This window comes from Leptosomus discolor, chromosome Z (assembly GCF_034619465.1).
Source record: "Leptosomus discolor isolate bLepDis1 chromosome Z, bLepDis1.hap2, whole genome shotgun sequence".
Taxonomy (NCBI): Eukaryota; Metazoa; Chordata; class Aves; order Leptosomiformes; family Leptosomidae; genus Leptosomus; species Leptosomus discolor.
In genome coordinates this window covers 77,751,012-77,769,813 of record NC_141419.1, presented here as the reverse complement: position 1 = coordinate 77,769,813, position 18,802 = coordinate 77,751,012, and the positions used below count along the sequence as shown (strand labels likewise).

Below are 18,802 nucleotides of genomic sequence, written 5' to 3'. Positions count from 1 at the left end.
CATAACAGGATAACAGTAAACAAGTTTTAACCTGTGGTTTTGCCAAAGTCATTTCCCCCTGAAAAGATATTACTCAAAGCTTATTTCTCTAAAGTCAGCATGAATTCACTGTCAAGGGAAGCAGCAAGAAGTGTCTAACAGCGGGTGCAGGCCTACTGGCAAAAATAATTTTAGACCCTCAGCAATTCCACATCCTGATTTAAATGTGGCAGCTATAAAAAAAATCTTCCATCAACAGTTTCACTTTAAATATCCTTATCCTGGAACTCATGGAATATTTCAATACTGCAAAATAACTTTATTTAAGTACTGAATCGTCAGAACACAGCCCCATTCTCCTGTGAGCTCACAGAAACCTTTTTCCTGTATGGTTTATCACTCGTTTTACTTAAACTTCTCCACAGCAAATTCTGTCACTTTCATGTTTTTTAAAGAAAGGCCTGGGCTGCAACGGTATACAGACAGCTCTTTCCAGAGGTCCCGAGGACAAAATATAATAGATACAGATATCAGAGTGATACATATTTCTGGAAAATAAGAATGATAGAAGTAAAGCAGTCTTTTCAGAGCCCACAAATGACCTTAGCAGCTGGTAAAGTGCCTGGGTATATCCTTTTATTTAGCAGTAAAACATGGGGTTTGTTACTGTAAATTTCACTTATTTTCCCAATAGCAGCATAATACCTGTGCCCCGCCTTTCTGAGCACACATTTGCCTTCACTTTTGTTGAAGTCTTAGAATTGAAATCAGTCAGCAAACCAATCCTGGGCTGCGCTCTAGATGCTTTCTGAAGCAACAGTTTCCAAAGAGATGGAGCTAAATCTGTCAGCGCTCACCTAATCTCTGCAGACAGAGATTTAGCGTTGTCACCTAAATGGCTTGTCCTCATCCCTCCAGCCTTCAGCATATTTATTCCCCTTTTAATTTACTATATTCTCTCTCTTGCATGCTTTTGGGTGAATGGATGAAACTACTGTTCCCTTCAAGCTTTCAGACAGTGCTAGAGGAGGCTTCTGAGCACTCACACCTTGTCCCACCCCCCACACCATAGTAAAGACTACGGTGATACACGCCTTGCTCAACAGTCTTCACTTCAGGAAACAAATCCCACACCCTGGTTCTTTGCACAGGTGACTGAAGGACACAGATAAAACCAGCTGGCTATGGTTCACCTGGTGAAAGGGGAAGTGCTACTGGATGGCACCAGGAAACACCCAGCACAACAGGAAGGCAGTGTTTGCATGGAACTCCAAAGGACGGCACATGCAACCCTTAATGCAACTCAGAATTTGTTGCTAACTGGCCAGCCCTTCCTCTGTAGACCTTGCAAACCTCCCATTTAGCTGAAGCTGCTGAAACACTTTCTTTGCTTTTCAAACAAGGGCTGAAACCTCATCTCCTGCAGCTCACCCACTAACCCATGGGGATCTACCACAATTGCTTACGCTAAGTCTCACCTCTGACTGGTCCTTCTCTTCAGAGACCCCCTCAGAGGTAGGCAATGCAATCTAGTGCTCCGTATGCCATCACACCCTCTGATGACTAATGAACTTGTGTTGCTTTCCTTTGTGAAATGTTTTCTTTACTTGCTGGTATGACAAAGTGCAAACCACACAAGTCTTGCGTACCAGACATGAAAAACCTAATGTGTCAGCTGTCATTAGAAGCTTTGGACATACTCTTTGTCCTCTATTACACAACTCTGGAATTCACTGTTGTTGTGGTTTAGGCCCAGACGGCAACTAAGCACCACGCAGGCACTTGCTCACTCCTCTCGGACCCCAGTGGGATGAGGAGGAGAACTGGTGGTGGCACATGAGTAAAACTCATGGGTCGAGTTAAGAACAGTTTAATAATTGAAATAAAATAATAGCAATGACAAGAGAGATAACAAAAAGAGGGGAAAATAAAACTCAAGAAAGACAAATGATGCACAGTGCAACTGCTCACCACCTGCTGACCAATGCCCAGCCAGTCCCTGAGCAATGATCCACCCCTCCTGGCCAACTCCCCCAGTTTATATACTGAGCATGACATTCCATGATATGGAATACCCTTTTGGCTAGTTCGGGTCAGCTGTCCTGGCCATGCTCCCTCCCAGCTTCTTGTGCACCTCCTCACTGGCAGAGCACAGGAAACTGAAAAGTCCTTGACTTAGGATAAGCACTATTTAGCAACAACTAGAACATCAGTGTGTTATCAACATTATTCTCATCCTAAATCCAGAACACAGCACTGTGCCAGCTACTAGGAAGAAAATTATCCCAGCCAAAACCAGGACAAGTGTCAGAGCAGAATACATTAATTCTAAATTACACTACTGCTTAGCAAAAAGCATGGTTCAAAGGCCAAGTCACTAAATTAAGATCTATAAAACTTGGGTTCGTTTCCTATTCCTGCCTCAGCCTCCCTCATTTTAAGCAAGCCATTTAGTTTTCTGGTCCATGAAACATTGAAAACATCCTGTCATAATACAGAATATGAATCCCTCGCAATTTCTGTTTAGTATGGAGGCTATGGAGATAACTAAATGATACATACACTTTCCATGCTCTGATCATTTCTTTTAGACAAACTTTAAGTACATGTCTTTGGTTCTAAGTACACTTTACTGCATCTGATCTCACATCTCCCTCTGGAAGCATTAGCAAAGCCCAGAAGTCAGAAGCCCTGTCCTAGATCAGCCATATCACCAATCATCAGTGTTTTTACACACTGATAGAGATGTGTCTGTTGAATGTTTTAGCTGGTCTAATATCAAAGTCACCTAGTCTGGTCACTTGCACTGTGATGTCTAAAACATCTCTAGCTCTACTGCTTCTCTCAGTGCCCAGTCCAGGCATCAAAAACTCCATCACAACACCACCATGCAACGCTACAGGCTTGGGGATGAGTGGCTGGAAAGATGTCCAGCGGAAAAGGACCCGGGGGTGCTGGTTGACAGTTGGCTGAACATGAGCCAGCAGTGTGCCCAGGTGGCCAAGAAGGCCAACAGCATCCTGGCCTGTATCAGCAATAGTGTGGCCAGCAGGAGCAGGGAGGTGATCGTGCCCCTGTACTTGGCACTGGTTAGGCCCCACCTTGAGTATTGTGTCTGGTTTTGGATGCCACAGTATAAAAAAGACGCTGAGGTCCTGAAGTGGGTCCAGAGAAGGGCAACAAAGCTGGTGAGGGGTCTGGAAAATAGGTCTTATAAGGAGCGGCTGAGGGAACTGGGATTGTTTAGCCTAGTGAAGAGGAGGCTGAGGGGAGACCTTATTGGTCTCTACAACTATCTAAAAGGAGGTTGTAATGAGGCTGGTGTTGGTCTCTTCTCCCAAGTAACTAATGACAGGACAAGAGGTAATGGCCTCAAGTTGCACCAGGGGAGATTTAGATTGGATATTAGGAAAAATTTCTTTACTGAAAGAGTGGTCAAACATTGGAACAGGCTGCCCAGGGAGGCAGTGGAGTCACCACCCCTGGAGGTATTCAAAAGACATATAGATGTGTTGCTTAGGGACATGGTTTAGTGGTGGGCTTCGTAGTGTTAGGATAATGGTTGGACCTGATGACCTTAAAGGTCTTTTCCAACCAAAATGATTCTGATTCTAAATCCTTACCTTTAATGCAATACACAAATCCACACAGTGTTTCTGACAGCTGCTCTTCTGTTCTCCCCTTGCACTTCAGTATTATTTAAGCTATTTGTCTTCAAACTATCCCACAGTTAGTAATTTTTCATGAAAATCCAGCCAAGATCAGAGACCACAGCAAGAGGATTGGTCTTTTGTAAGAAGCTGTTCAAAAGAGATATGAAGAGCCTTGGTGTTCCAGGGCTTCAGAAAACAGACAGATACTGCTGCCATGAAACAACCATACATGACCTCAAAAACACCACTGACATTTTAAAGCCCTTTCTTGGAGAATATTTTCTGTTTCTACATATATCTCAATTCCATAGCAATTCCAGGAACAGACTGCTACATTTTAACTGGGAGACAAAAACCAGAAATTACAACCTTTACTTGTCCCAAGAGTTCTCCAGGCTTCAATTATATGAACATTTTAAAAGATATGCTAAGACTTTGAAAATAATGTAGCTTGGCTTTCAGATACTGCTGCCTAAATATTATAAATAAATCTTAATACTTTTGAAAGCCTCATATATTTTCTTAACTTTACAGTAAAAAAGAGAAAGTCGATGAACGGACAGCTGGCTCTAGTATCATTATAATGCATACCAAACCCAAAATATTACTTAGTGGTATTTCGGTAGCGCACTGTCTCAAAAAAGATTAGATTATATGCTATTTCCTCCGCTTCTGCATGTTCCTTAATTCACCACAATAACAAACTGATCTAGCACTATTAGTCACCACAGTGCGTCCGCCAGTCAACTTCAAAATGCAATAGGTAAAATCCCAAATCCTGCTTTTCTCTGGTTGTTCCCTAATTTATATTTAGGTTATAATCAAAGACAATGGAACTTTTGGATAAGGCTGAATTGTAAACCTTTTGATTTTTTCACTTCGAAGACAGATTATGGTTCACTTAAAGACTGGAAGTGACATAAGCTGGTACTCGTCTTTCTGACAAACGAGTTTCACTGGGTATTTTAGAGGGCCATATTTAAGTCCATCATCTAATCAGCATTGCTTTCTTCAGCTGCTCAGAGCAATTTATTCATCAAGAACTAATCCAGACAGACTCAGTTCCACACCACATAGTGCATAAAGTAAAAATACAGAGTTACTGCTCTGATTTACTGACACTTCAGACAGATCTGCATTAACACATGGTATAAGGCAGTGGAAAACGAGACCCAGTCAGACAAGTCAAAATTTCTCCTAGCAGTCAGTGAATTCTGTTATCCAATAAACCATCCAAAATCAAACCAAACAAAAAAAAAGCCACCCAAATTCAACCGTGAACTAGGTTGAACTCATGAAAAAGTGCTTACTTAAAGCATAAATGTTTACTTCTCTCCCTCCTGGATCTTGCCTTCCTTGTCCATAAATTGGTGGGAGTTTTGAAAACATATTACTTTGCCTCATAGATTAAAACAGTGCTCAAAAATTACTATCTAAGATAGACAGAAGATTGCTAGCCTATCCCCACTTATTTTTAAATGTGATTCCCCCGTTAGAAGAATACTTCTCCATATTTCTACTGGCTTTATATATTCTCTAACGAAGTATTTCTGGCCTGTATCTCATGCTTAAGACCAAATTGAAATTACACTTGAAGGAAAGTGTGCTGTAAAAGGTATTCCGTTTAGCTTTTTAGCTTCGGTGTTCCAGGAACAGCATGCTCTTCTAGAAATAGCAATTTTGAAAGAGAAGGGCATTACCTCTCACACGACTTGGAGAAGTTGCTTTCAAGGCATTAAATTTGTTTATTGGCACTTCTGAAACCATTCAAAATATGAAAACACCTATTATTAAAACCTTAAAATGACAACAAAACACCATCACCTCCTCTCTAATTCACAGTCTAGAAAGGTGGTTTAAAGATTAAGAAACCTTATCTCTCTTGGCATACTTGGGAAAACAATGTCAAAGACAGATAAAATCCAATTCTGAAAATTACACTGGTGGCTTATTGTGAAGACTTGAAGACTTACTTGAGAAATAGCCTGGGCTGCAAAGAGGCCACCACAAATGTTAGTTCCTCTAGGGCAGGTGGCACAACGCATGCAATTCAGAAAGATACGTGTTTCCTCCAGAGCAGAGAAATGTTGATTTACATGGATTGTAAATTGCCAGAAGCTACTGTGTATCAGGAGCATCAAGAGCATGTCCTCCAGCCATGCCCCTATATCTCCACAGTGATGGACAAGATCCACATGCCCCAGGAGACCACAACAAGACAAACATCCATGCTGCATTGGGGAGGAGGCATTGAGGCTGCATACGCTGCCCCCAGCACAGGTTCTGTTGCTCTGCCCAGTACCCATTCAGTGTCAAAAACCTAAGCAGTCCCAGAAGCAGTGACCCAAACTGGTCTCGGTCCTCTTTTGTCCCAGTCATGCTCTCCCACCACTGACCCAGTGTCACAAACCCTCTTGTGCCCTCTCCCCATGGCCATACAAACCTCACACTCTCCAGCAGCCAAGGGGAATAGGGGAAGTCCCTATTCCAATCTCCCTTACGCACTAAGGGACACAGCTTTCCCTTGAAAGCCACTGGAAAAGCAGTCCATGAGGGGTTATACAACATAATAATTTGGATGCAGCCTTTTAGCTCAAGAATCCACAGGCCAGGAGAGTAAAGGGGTACATGTAGTGGGAGGAATATCCCTTTATTCTCACCTCACCCTCAAGCCCTTTCCCTGACATACGCCAGAGAAGACACCAGAGCCAGTGCATTAAACTAACTGCACCTTTAACCTCCTTCAGTAAAGCACTTTTCATCCTCGCCTTAGATCTACACTCTTGCATCTTCCACACCATGTAACCCTGGTTCAGTTTAATACTCATTACGTTTATTTGTCCATGTACTGACAGGACTCTCCTGCAAAACTGAAGCCACTTTCTTACAGTACAGATTACTCCTGTTTTAGTAAAGGATGCAGCCTCAAAGGTAACTGTAAGAAATTTGTGGTATAGAAAGTACATGTACAAACAGCTAGAAATTGAAATCATAAGGTGGACCAAACCAGCTAACCTTTCAGTGACTTGTTCTGACCCCTGTAGAGCAGAAGGATGCAACAGGGCCAAATACATAATGGCATAAAAGCAAACCATTTCTCTGCATTATCACCACTGCATCATCGCGAGGTCTCAAACAAGTCAGTGTCTGGCTTTATCAGTTCATACGCACACAATTTCCAGTCAGAAAAGCCTGCATCATTGACAGCCAGTTCATTAAAACCAATCTGAGAAATCCCAGTTTTGTCCATATTTCTCATTGTGATTTTTAAAGGGATTCCTTTCTCTGGCACACTATAAGCAATAGCATTCATATGTATACGCACTGTTCTTGTCCTTCATAGTGTCCCTTGGCTTGCTTCCCCTATAAAACAGCTACATCCAAAAATTAATGAAGCTGGCTTGATTTCTCCTTATTTATTGTCAACTTATGTTTCTCAAAACACTCACTAGGCATATGCACTAAATAACACTCAGCTAACGGCACGAGTCCAGCTCCCTCTCGCAGCAAAAGCCTGCACTTTTAGATAAGCCTTGAAGCATGAGTAGAAGGTCAAAATACATGTGCTCCCTGTTCACATCCCAGGCAGGACCCTTTTGTGGCAACCTCTCCTAGTGGAAAGCATAAAGGCTGTCAGTTTTTCATCAGAAGCAGGGTAAGCCAGAACTCCAACCAAGCAATGCTTTGAAGATTAAAGTTCATCAAAACTGAGCATCTCCACACCTTTGGAAAAGCCTGCACTTCAACCCTGGAGATGGTGAGAGAACTATAATAAATGGGGCAAAAGCCGAAGTGTCAGGAAAAAGAAAAAAAAAAAAAAAACAACAACAACAACAACAACAAAACCAACTCACAAACACTGCCAGAAAGAGAAAATTCCAGAAACAGAAAATTCACATACTTACATGGCCTAAGTAGTACTGAACATGCACTTTGTTGACCACAAAAATACACTGCTGACTCCTGTGGTGTACTCTGAAACCCATTACACAGAGGCCACAAGTACAGCCAATTTCAGTGTGCACCTGCTGAGAAAAGGTTCTGGGGATCCAGTGATGTAACCCCCTAAAAGCACTTTTTTTAGTGCAGTGAGGACACAGAGATGAATGCAGACAAATCCACAGTTTCTGCTGTTCAATGCCCAAGTTAGATCTTTGCCTCCAGAAGAACTTCCAGGCAACACCCTCCTCCTCCTTTTTGTGGCTGAGGATAACTGGGGAATTTCTGCTCAAACTCAGCTTCTTCCAGCCCCAGCTCACCTCAGTGCACTGACTAATGCTTGACTTCTACTGCAGTGCAATAGGAGCATCAACATTGTCCTCCTTGCTTTGCAGCAATGGAAAAAGCAACGGCCAGATGTCTTCTGCAGCAGCTTCAAAGCCACTTTTGAGATGTCAAAGCAGACACTTCAAGTCTGAGGGAACCAATGCAAAAGGCTCACATTTTTGGGTCACATGATCGGAACATGAATATGCACACATGAGGTATAAGGAACACCATCTCGCTGACTTGCACGGCTTCTGAGACAGAATTTGTGAACATGATCTACACAATCTGGCAAGGGGGTTGGACTAGATGATCTTTTGAGCTCCCTTGTTAGAATGTTAGGACATTCTGTGATTCTGTGAATTAGAACAGATAATCTTGCAAAATGTAAGGTCTTCAACAGAAAGAAGACTAATCCTAAAATAGCAAATATGTTGGGATTCCTGTGCTAGCAACTAGAATCAGTACCTACTCAATCTTCTCTGCCAACAAAGCAACTTCTGGTAGCATTCACATGGCTGAAGAGCAGCACTCTAACAAAACGTTGAGTGAGCTTTGCAGTGTAAAACAAACAGCCTTCCTCCCAAATCACTGCCTAGGGGTCAGTGAATTGTTCCACAACCCATGAAGCACACTTCCTAACTCAGCTCTCCTCCTAAGAACAAGGCCAGCCTCAGTATCAGTGGTCCTCTTGAAATTACCAGCCCTGGTCTGCAAAGAAGAAAACATGTCAGAGATTTCTAACAGCCTTCTTAAGATCATGCAGCAGCTTTATAGATAATGAAAATGACTAGAACTTCTTGCATTTGTCCTCTATCCTTTAATGGCAGGCATCAGAGTGAAACATCAGAAGACAACTCCAGTCATGTGCTGGTTCAGAAGATGTACAAACATGTCATTTGGCTTTGGTGAGAACATCTAGACTAGTTTGAAGCATATTTTTTTGGAAGAATATGAGAAGAATATGAGGTCTTAACAAAAGGATTTTGCAAAAACAACAAACTAATACACTTTGACTCCCAAACTGACAGTTTGATTGCACAGCACTACATGTAACTCATATATTTTACATTTTTCCTGCTCTCGCTTAAGTCCCAGTTTAGCAAACTTTCATAGTTACAAAACCAAGTTGCCTGGCTGCCAAAGTATAAACACATGCCAAGCGTTTTAATAAGGTTTTTTTTAAAAAAAAAAATCTTCTATCAAAACACAAATACTTTGAGGATGATAGCATGACAACAACTTAAAGTATAAAGTATACCATTCATCTCACTGGGGGTACTTCTGTAAAACAAAAAAAAAACAAAAAAAAAACAAACACAACCAAAAACAAGCTACAGAATTTACCTAAAGACCCAGTTAGTTCAGCCTTTATCCTGTTTTTTTAAAATCATAACCAAAATTTCTAATCCAATAAACTTTGTGGATAGCTTTTCGCCTTCATAGAAGCAGCACGTCATACACATCCCAGTCATCCGAAACATCCTAAGCGTCACACACAGAGAAGAGTGAAGCCTGGAACCACAACTAAGGTAATCCATTTTTTCTTCCCTTACTTTCTCTATTTCTAGCTATTCTGCAATATTATATTTCATAGTTGAAACACTAAGATGAAGTATGTAAGCATGTGAGGTATGTGAGCTAACCAGATAAGAGATTAGATGAAGCAAAGGCTAAACTTTATTTAATATGAACAGAGATGTTTTAAAAGGTGGTAAAGCATGTAAAAGCTGTTCTAGTGATCTGTTTTAAATTAGATCACGGTGAAAACCGTGGAATGGTTTTAAAATAGACAGAAAAAGACCAAATCTGTACTTCCAAACAGAGGAAACAATATATTACGTTCCACCTCAAAAAACCCCAACTTTTAAGTGGCTGTGACATTTTGCTACAGTAGGAACATCACACAGTGAAGATTCTCTTTGGATACTTGGACCTGACCTGATCGAAGACAGAAGACTCTCAGCTTCCAAGGGAGCTGGCAGCACTCAGCACCTTTCAGCATTTAGTCCCCATCTACCAGGCACTAATCTACAAGGGAAGAAAGATCTTCAGCTTTGCTTCAAGTATTATGGACTGACGACAATTTAAGGAGGGGATACTATTGGTATTATAAACAGCAATTTAGTTTTGTTGCTTAGCTGTTCTTCCATGCAGCCAATGGTAGAAAAAAACCCAAATTATTTTAAAACTCTAGATTAACCAACCGCTTCTTAGTGCAAACTATTTCTTTGCTACCTATCTATAGCCAGTAAGAAAACTGAACCCTTACTTTAAAAATGTGAAATATGACCTCAAGTGGTCTATCTGTGCAAACATACGCAGCACCAGTACAGTTTTCTATCAGAAGAATAAATATGTGAAAGTAAGCACACAAATTATTCATCACTGAAAACATAGAATCATAGAATCATTTAGGTTGGTAAAGACCTTTAAGAGCATCAAGTCCAATCATTAGCCTAACATTGCCAAGCCCACCACTAAACCATATCCCTAAGTGTCACATCTATACATCTCTTAAATACCTCCAGGGATGGTGACACAACCACTTCCCCGGGCAGCCTGTCCCAATGCTTGAAGCCCCTCTTGTTGAAGAAATTTTTCCTAATATTCAACCTAAATCTTCCCTGCTGCAACTTGAGGCTGATTCCTTTTGTCCTATCACTTCTTACTTGGGAGAAGAGACCAACCCCCACCTTGCTACAGCCTCCTTTCAGGCAGTTGTAGAGAGCGATAAGGTCTCTCCTCAGCCTCCTCTTCTCCAGACTAAACCACCCCACGTCCCTCAGCCACTCCTCATAAGATCTGTTCTCCAGATCCTTCACCAGCTTCGTTGCCCTTCTCTGGACACGCTCCAGCACCTCAATGTCCTTCTTGCAGTGAGGGGCCCAAAAGTGCAACCAGCACCCCCAGGTCCTTTTCTGCTGGGCAGCTCTCCGGCCACCCATCCCCAAGCCTGTAGTGGTGCATGGGGCTGTTGTGACCCAGGTGCAGGACCCAGCACTTGGCCTTGTTAAACTTCATACAATTGGCCTCAGCCCATTGATCCCACCTGTCCAAGGTCTCTCTGTGGAGCCTTCCTGCCCTCGAGCAGATCAACACTCACACCCAACGTGGTGTTCTCTGCAAATTTACTGAGGGTGCACTCGATCCCCTCATCCAGATCACTGGTAAAGATATTAAAGAGAATACTGATCCCTGGGGAACACCGCTTGTGACAGGCCACCAGCTGGATTGAACTCCATTCACCACCACTCTTTGGGGCCAGCTGTCCAGCCCGTGGTTTACCCAGCAAAGAGTGCACCCATCCAAGCCATGAGCAGCCACTTGCTGCAGGAGAATGCTGTGGGAAATGGTGTCAAAGGCTTTACTGAAGTCCAGGTGAACAACATCCACAGCCTTTGCATCGCCCACTAAGCTGGTCACCTTGTCATAGAAGGAGATGAGGTTAGTCAAGCAGGACCTGCCTTTCAATAAACCCATGCTGACTGGGCCTGATCACTTGGTTGTCCTGTACATGTCATGTGATGGCACTCAAGATGATCTGCTCCATAACCTTCCCCGGCACCGAGGTCAGGCTGACAGGCCTGTAGTTCCCCGGATCCTCCTTCCAATCCTCCTTGTAGATGGGTGTCCCCCAGAGGAAATCACTAGTGATTCCCATTTCTGGAAGGCTACATGCGAAGGGAAAATAAGTGTTTCACTGCATTTGTTTGCATTGATTTACCCCAGCACTTCAGTAGTTCTGTACAGCTATTAGCTGATACTCTACAGCTGTTCAAAATAATGGAAAAGATAAGATTAAACCAAGTTATGCTACAGTAGCTCAAATGAAAAGCCATTAAAATCCAAACTTTCAGATCTTGAACCATCTTTCTTCCAAGTCATATTCTTTGCAGTGTCCCATGGGCTTTAGTATAAGGACTGCACAGGCAGATCTGTTCAGAAATTAAGCACGTATAATTTGTACCTACTTCTAAGAAGGGACGAAATGGGCATGGAAGTTAATCTGCTTGAAACTGGCTGCTCTTTGAAGGGCAGAACTGTTAAACACAAATCTGTTTACAAAATCTGAAAATAATTTATTAAAGATATACAATCAATTTCTAACTAAGTAGCTAAAATTTTAATTAATAACTATGCAGAACAGTGGAATAGATTGCATAGCCCTCTTAGGGGACTCAAAGTTACAGTCTCCATAACTTTGTCTACTTTGCACCTGCATTTTTAATTATTTGCACAGTTGAGTGTGTCTGAGCATCTTTGAAACAAGTATCATTTTGTGTGAAAGGCACAGTACAAGTTACACTATAGTAAGAACTGTAGAGAGTTACCAAACATAAAACACATACCAAACAAAGTTAAAAATTGTCAGAAGGTAAGGGCAGTTTGGATACAGAGAACAATTAAGAAGTTTTTGCCCAAGAGATGACATGAAACCGAAATACAAGGAGGTGGAAAGAGAGGAATAATTCCACATCGTAATAAAGCCATTCCCTTTGCCACACCTGCCACGGTGGTGGGATGCGAGGCCAGTCTGAGACGAAACCAGCACTGCTGGAACTAAGCCACAGGAGACAGAGTGGATAGAGATTGCTGGCTTAAATAAATTGCTCCTGTTGGGAAAACAAGAAAAAGCAGTTTCAAATTAGTTCTTGTAGCAGATGGGCAAGTAACTGAAGGGCTTGAACTGTGATTTTTATGGCAGCGTGAGGAACTGAACAGCTTCATTTTGTACATTCTAGAAACATGTCACGACAGGGGAAATTAATGGGAATGCCACAGGAAATTGTATCACACAGAAATATTTCTGAAAGGGCTGGAAATGACACATTAGCCCATGCAGGGCCAGCAAGAGAGGGTTTTGTGGATAAGTGATGTAAAAAGAAGACCATCAATCAGGAAGAAGGGAGCTATACTAAAAAAGCTACGAAGGTCAGTTATGAATATCTTTGCTCATTTTCTGAGCAGAAAATAAAACATAAAGTACTTATTTCAGGTAGAAGAACACTGAAATTGTGCACAGGATGCACCGAAAAAAGAAACAGTTCTTCCCGATACTTACAGGCATGTCAAAAGCTAATGGGAACCTGCATTATAGGTTTATTTATAAGTTTGCCTGCATCAGCAGTTTACAATTCTAGATGGAGCTGATTTTGTACAGAACTGGACACTGGCAAGCGAAGCAGAGGTACTCTGTTGACCACTAGTGGACAGACAGGGATGAAACAGGTCCCAAGTGCTTCTCAAAGACAATCACTCTTAAGAACATCCAATTTATCAGCTATTCAAACGCAAAAGTAAAGAGCTCCCTAATAACATTTAAACAGTGAAAATGTAGCCAAGAAGGAAGTACTTCTAGTCATTTTTAAGATGAAAGAATTTCCCCGTGGGGCTGAGAATGAGAAGCATCCACCCAAGAAGTAATCAGTGGAACATTTTCAGGGTTTTACAACAGAAGACAGGAACTTAAAATATTTGAAACAGAGCTGTTGCGTTACCTCAGCAGTGCTTTATTCACAGAATGGCTAAAATATTCCAGCTACAGTAACATGCATTCTTTTCCCAAATCTTCCTGTACCATCTCCCATCTCTTAATACATCTTTGACACTAACACACATCCTTTTTGTAAACTGATGTTCTATGAGGTCTTGCTCTTTCTTTTCAAAGCATGATGATGGTTGTTTAGTGGGATATACAAATTTCAAGTCTCAGATCCTCTTTCTAAAGATGGTTACCTTAAAAAAAATGCACCTGCCAACAGCTTCTTATTTAAAATGAGCCAACTTTAGCTCTGCTGTGTCTATTAACTTATTTCTGGCTGATGGACAAAGAATTTCATAGGTTAAAATACAAAAAAAAAAAATAATATCATCTGAGAAACAAAAGAAGCCAGTCAGGTCCTCTGCATTCCTCTTAAGTACATTAAGTAAACATGGCTGCCAAGCTGGCAACCCTGTGAAAATAATTTTCACTGAGAATTATATTGCTCACAGTGAATTCTCCAGTGACAAGAGCATGTGCCGAGGCCAAAGGTTTCATCCGCTCAAAGAAAGCAGAAAACTCTCCTAAGAAACAAAAGCCTGAATATTCCCACCTCTCAAAATTATGCACTCAAGGGATATTTCAGGTTTTAAATTCACTCAGAAGATTTTATCTATACTATCCAAAGGACAGAAATGTCCCTAACACATATCAGGATTGCTCATAAGGCAGATCTTAAACTAGCACCAATTGTGGTGGAGGGATTGTTACTTGGGGAGGAAAATACTTTTTTCCATCATAAATTATTCTTACAGACTTCTCAGAGGCTTGGAATATTAGCACCAGGGGAAAAGGCAACATGTATTACACATATTATTTGTACAAAAACTCAGACTCATATAAAACTAGATACACATTTACAGATTGTCAATAAGAAAGTTAATTTTTCAGTAAGGTGATCGATTTGTAAGGAAATGTTGCCTACTGATGTCTATTTTACTGCATTGCCCATAGTTCATGTCCTGAACCCAGATTAAGAAGAGGGCATTAACACAGCAGAATACATAGGCTCTCTATACCTCACCTTCCAGCCTCAACTTGGGGTCACAAAGATTATCAGTTCTATAAATGTACATTATCTACAAAAAAAATATTTCTTATCCTGGTCAAAGAGACACAGGCATTGAACAAAACTACACTCTAGCAATTACTTAAAGACACCGCCGCTCCCCACAAACAACAATAACAACAGAAATCCACAATTCTCCACCCTTTTTCTTAGTCAACTGTTGTGAGTTTAGCCAGGTGTATCTTCTAACATAAAAGGCAAACACTAGGAGATATACACCTCGTGCTGAAATCCTAAGATTATATCCTTTCATCGTTCTAATTGTCATAGCAATAGAAGATTAACTATCCATGGTATTCTCTGGAAATTAAGAGATTATTTTATTTCCAAATAGCATATACTACTATTTGCTACTGGTATCCTTCACTTGAGGTAAATCTGACATTTGCAGTACAAGAGAACACAGACATAGACAGTACAATGAAAGAAGAAAATATCATGGTATAACACATCGTCCTCGTATTTGGAAGAAATCCAAATGGAAAAGTTTCTGATGGACAAAGCTGGCACATGTTATATCAGAGACCTCTGCCTCATCTACTGAATTCCTGGTCTTAGGGAAACCAAAGTACCTGGCTTGAACTGCAGAGAACAAAGCGAGTAAATGAATTTACTGGAATACTAAAAAAATCCAACATTGACTATGGAAGCATAACTTGTGTTAAATACTATAAATTTGTGCCATAAGCTTAACAACTGACCAATTAAAAAAAAAATGTGACCAATCATGTTTTTAAACGTAATATGACTATAACATACCTTCAACAACATTGTTTAAAAACAATCACGACAGAATACAATGTGTTTTGTGCTTCTCTTTGAATGGTTAAAATATTACTTGCATGTCTGTGCAAAAACAACACAGTGCATCATCTCAGTTCCAACCACTCCTTCTAAACAATGATAAATGTACTGATGATTTCTAATACAACAACAGCATTTTCCCCCTAATATAATGGAACATCCTCTGTATTGGATAAGTGATGATTTCAAAAATTCATTCTAACATTTTCAAGCCAATTGTTTTCTTCAACATTAGCATTGGACTTTTACTCTCACTCTGGAACTGAATTATCCTGGTAAATTAGGATCAAAATCAGTATTCCTACTGCACAAGGGAAGTTTACATCCTACTGGAAAAAATAAAAATGTACTGTTAACTTCTTTTTTTAAGAAAAAAAAAAAAAAACAGCAATGTAAACAAAATGCTATTTACAAGATATAGCAGTGGTTCTATGAATACATTAGTAATTAATTGTTAGTTTCCAACACAATTAAAAATTCCCAAGTTAAAACTATTAAGATTTGACCTATGAGGTTTTGGATTGTACACATTCCTTGCATTAACTACTTGAATAGCAGTCACATGTTAACAGCTATTACACACACATAACACTAATGTTCATGTGTGGTCATATGGAGGAAACTTCCAAATAAACTTTATGCATGTCTCAAAAGTTATTTCTTCTTAAAGGGTGAAACCAATCCCACGTTTGCCTTTGTACTAACATCGTGTATTTCCACACTGTACATTGAATATAATAATAAATCTACTGTTATAAGATAATATTTAAACTGTGCTGATACCTACAGCCTGCGTGCCAGGCTCCTTAACTGACAAATTCATATGAAATACATTTCCCTGCTCCCCAGTAAGGCTCTATTTGACAAAGCTGGAATTTTAATAGTGAGATGGACAGATAAGTTGTTTGGGTCAATTTACAATAACAGAAGGGCAAATTTCAAAGGTTTTAACACTATGCCAGTCAAGTCATAGAAGTTTTGCTGCTAATTTCACAAAAAGGCTGTGTGCATGGCTGTACCATGAACAACCCTTCTGCCAATGTAACAGGTCAATCTCTTACAGCACTTACAGGCTGCAGAACTTGCCCACTGCTTAATGCTGTACTGGGATTAACTGGCACTCACAGCCCACAGTAGGTTTGGTTTTGTTTTGTTTTTAAATTTAAACATGTCAACCAAGTGTGAAAGCTTACACCATTACTGCCAGAGAGCTGAAAAATACCCACCATGAAAAACTGTCCTACGTTTTACAAAGGGTTTATGAGAGATCTTGGTGAGACAGATGCACCAGTAATGGCCCCATGATGCTTCAGTCAAAGAAGCTAGTTAAAGGTGATGCTTACCAAAGGCAATTTCTTGCATCTGGAAGCAAGTAAGTTTGATCATGATCTCATAAAAAAACTAAGAAAAAGTCTCTAAAACAATACATTTAACTTGTAAAGACCCAATGAATTTCAAACAGACTAATTTCTCATCATAGCCAATATTCTGCAAGAACATTCCATAGCTTGTGGGTTAATAAATAGTTAATTAACACCAAAAGCTTTTACAGCTCCAACGTAGTTTGATGTAATAGTTACAGATGCTGCATTCCTACCCCCCAAAGTCATTTCATACAGAATATATTGAATCAATAGCAAAAACTAGTGTAGCAAGTAAAATAGTAGATACAGCTTATGTAAACTGTAACAAACTAAGAGACACATGACTTTAAAAGGGCACGCCTGTGTTTAAACGAAACTACACGACACACATCCTAGCAAACAGCTGCTTCAATTACATCTTCTTGAAGATTAAAAATCTTTTGACTAGTGTTATAAAAATTGCTGTAACACGAGCGGCTGCTACACAAAAGTTGCACAAAGTGAACATTTTTCATAAGGAGCTTAAGAAACATTACAGCCTCGGCATCTCTGAAACCTCCCTCTTTCCTGTCAGACACCTCAGAGGGGACAGGATGCTGGCAAAGAGGTCTTGCAACATGAGGTGCTCCCTCAGACCAGGAATCCTCTGAATCAATTACTGTTTTGGATTCTGATAGGTATTTCGCGTAAGTCTACAGTTATAGTTAACATATTATCAAAAAAAGGCAGAGAGTGCAGGAAAGAAAGAGTTTATTGTCAGAGCACCGTGACGTGCCATTTCCGATTCCACTTAAATCAGCGTCGAGGTGGAATGTTTTCCGGAGGCGACAAGAAACGAAGTCGCACGGCGGTGCAGTCCACCGACCCCCGCGACAGCCGGCAGCCCCGCATCCCTCCCCGGCTCGCCCCGCGCTCAGACCCCACCTCGCCACACAAGTTTACGCGGACACAGGCAATACACGGCATTCTGGGCGTACGTGAGGTCCAGCAAACGGACTGCTCCGCCAGCCAGGCGGTACAGGCACACGCTACTTCTCCACGCGGGTGACAGACCGAGGCCGTGCCCACTGCCAGCCCCCCGGCGCGGCGCACTTCGGGGCCGCAGGAACCGCGTCCCGCGGGCTCCTCCGCACGCACCCGCGCCGCTCGCACACGCCCGAGGCAGCGCACGGAGGTGTCCGAGGCGGAGAGCGGCGGCGGCGGGGCCCGGGGCGCGCTGCCTCCCCGGCGGCACGGAGCGGCCCGACGCGCCGCACGCTCCGCTCTCCGCTCCTCTCGCCGGCGCACCCCAGCCCGCGGGGCGGGGAGGTGGGAGCTCCCACCTGGGACGGCCAGGTCGGTGAGCGGGGTGCGGTGGGAGGGGAGGTGGGAGCACCTACCTGGGATGGCCAGGTTGGTGAGCGGGGTACGGTGGATGCTGCCGGGCAGGGCTGCCATCCAGTCGGCGAACCGCAGCTCGTTCTTCCCTTGCGACGAAGCCATTCCGCTGCCGCTGCTGCCGCCGCCGCGCCCCTGCCACTCTCCCGCCGCTGCTGCCGCCGCTCGCTCCAGCCCGCCCGGCCCCAGCCCCGGCCCCGGCCCCGCCCGCCCGGCGCCGCCCCGCGCCACCTCCCCCCGCCCCGCCGAGCCCGGCCGCTGCCCCCGGCCGCCTCCCTGCGGCGCCGCGCCGGGCCCTGTGTGAGAGCGCCCGGGCTGCTGCTGCTGCCGCCGCCGCCGCCGGGCTCCCCGCCGGTGCCGCCCTGTCCCCTCTCGGCGGCCTGCGCTGGCGGGGCCGGGCGGTGTTCGGGAGGACGAACCCGCCCGGAATAACAGGGGGGGGTTGGGGAGGGAGCAGGGTCACGGCCCAGGCCCTAGGCGGGAGCCACAGGCGCACTGGCCCGTCGCACCCGCCAACGTGCCCCGCTGCAGCCGGCCGGCTCAGCCCCACTGCCGCCCCCCCGGTCGGGTGGAGGCAGCAGAGCCCACCCGAGATCTCGGCCACGGAGCTGCGGCTACGAGGCATGTGCTCCTGGGATGGCGTTTAGGGGCACTGCCCGGCTTTTGTTCCCCTGCGTAGCCCTGAGACTTTGCAATAACCTCCCTGACCTTGGCGGTTCGTTGGTTGAATGCCTCCTCCTCTGGG

At 42.9% G+C, this 18,802-nt stretch overlaps 1 protein-coding gene across 1 annotated transcript in view; it reads right to left on the bottom strand.

Annotated features, from left to right (window-relative positions):
- PLCXD3 (phosphatidylinositol specific phospholipase C X domain containing 3) overlaps positions 1-18,162 on the bottom strand; it is an 83,125-nt gene extending 64,963 nt beyond the window's left edge. The window contains exon 1 of the mRNA XM_086479973.1: positions 18,060-18,162. Within this exon, the coding sequence (XP_086336099.1) occupies positions 18,060-18,162 (103 nt within the window). The remainder of the gene's footprint in view (positions 1-18,059) is intronic.
- Positions 18,163-18,802: the final 640 nt, after the last annotated feature.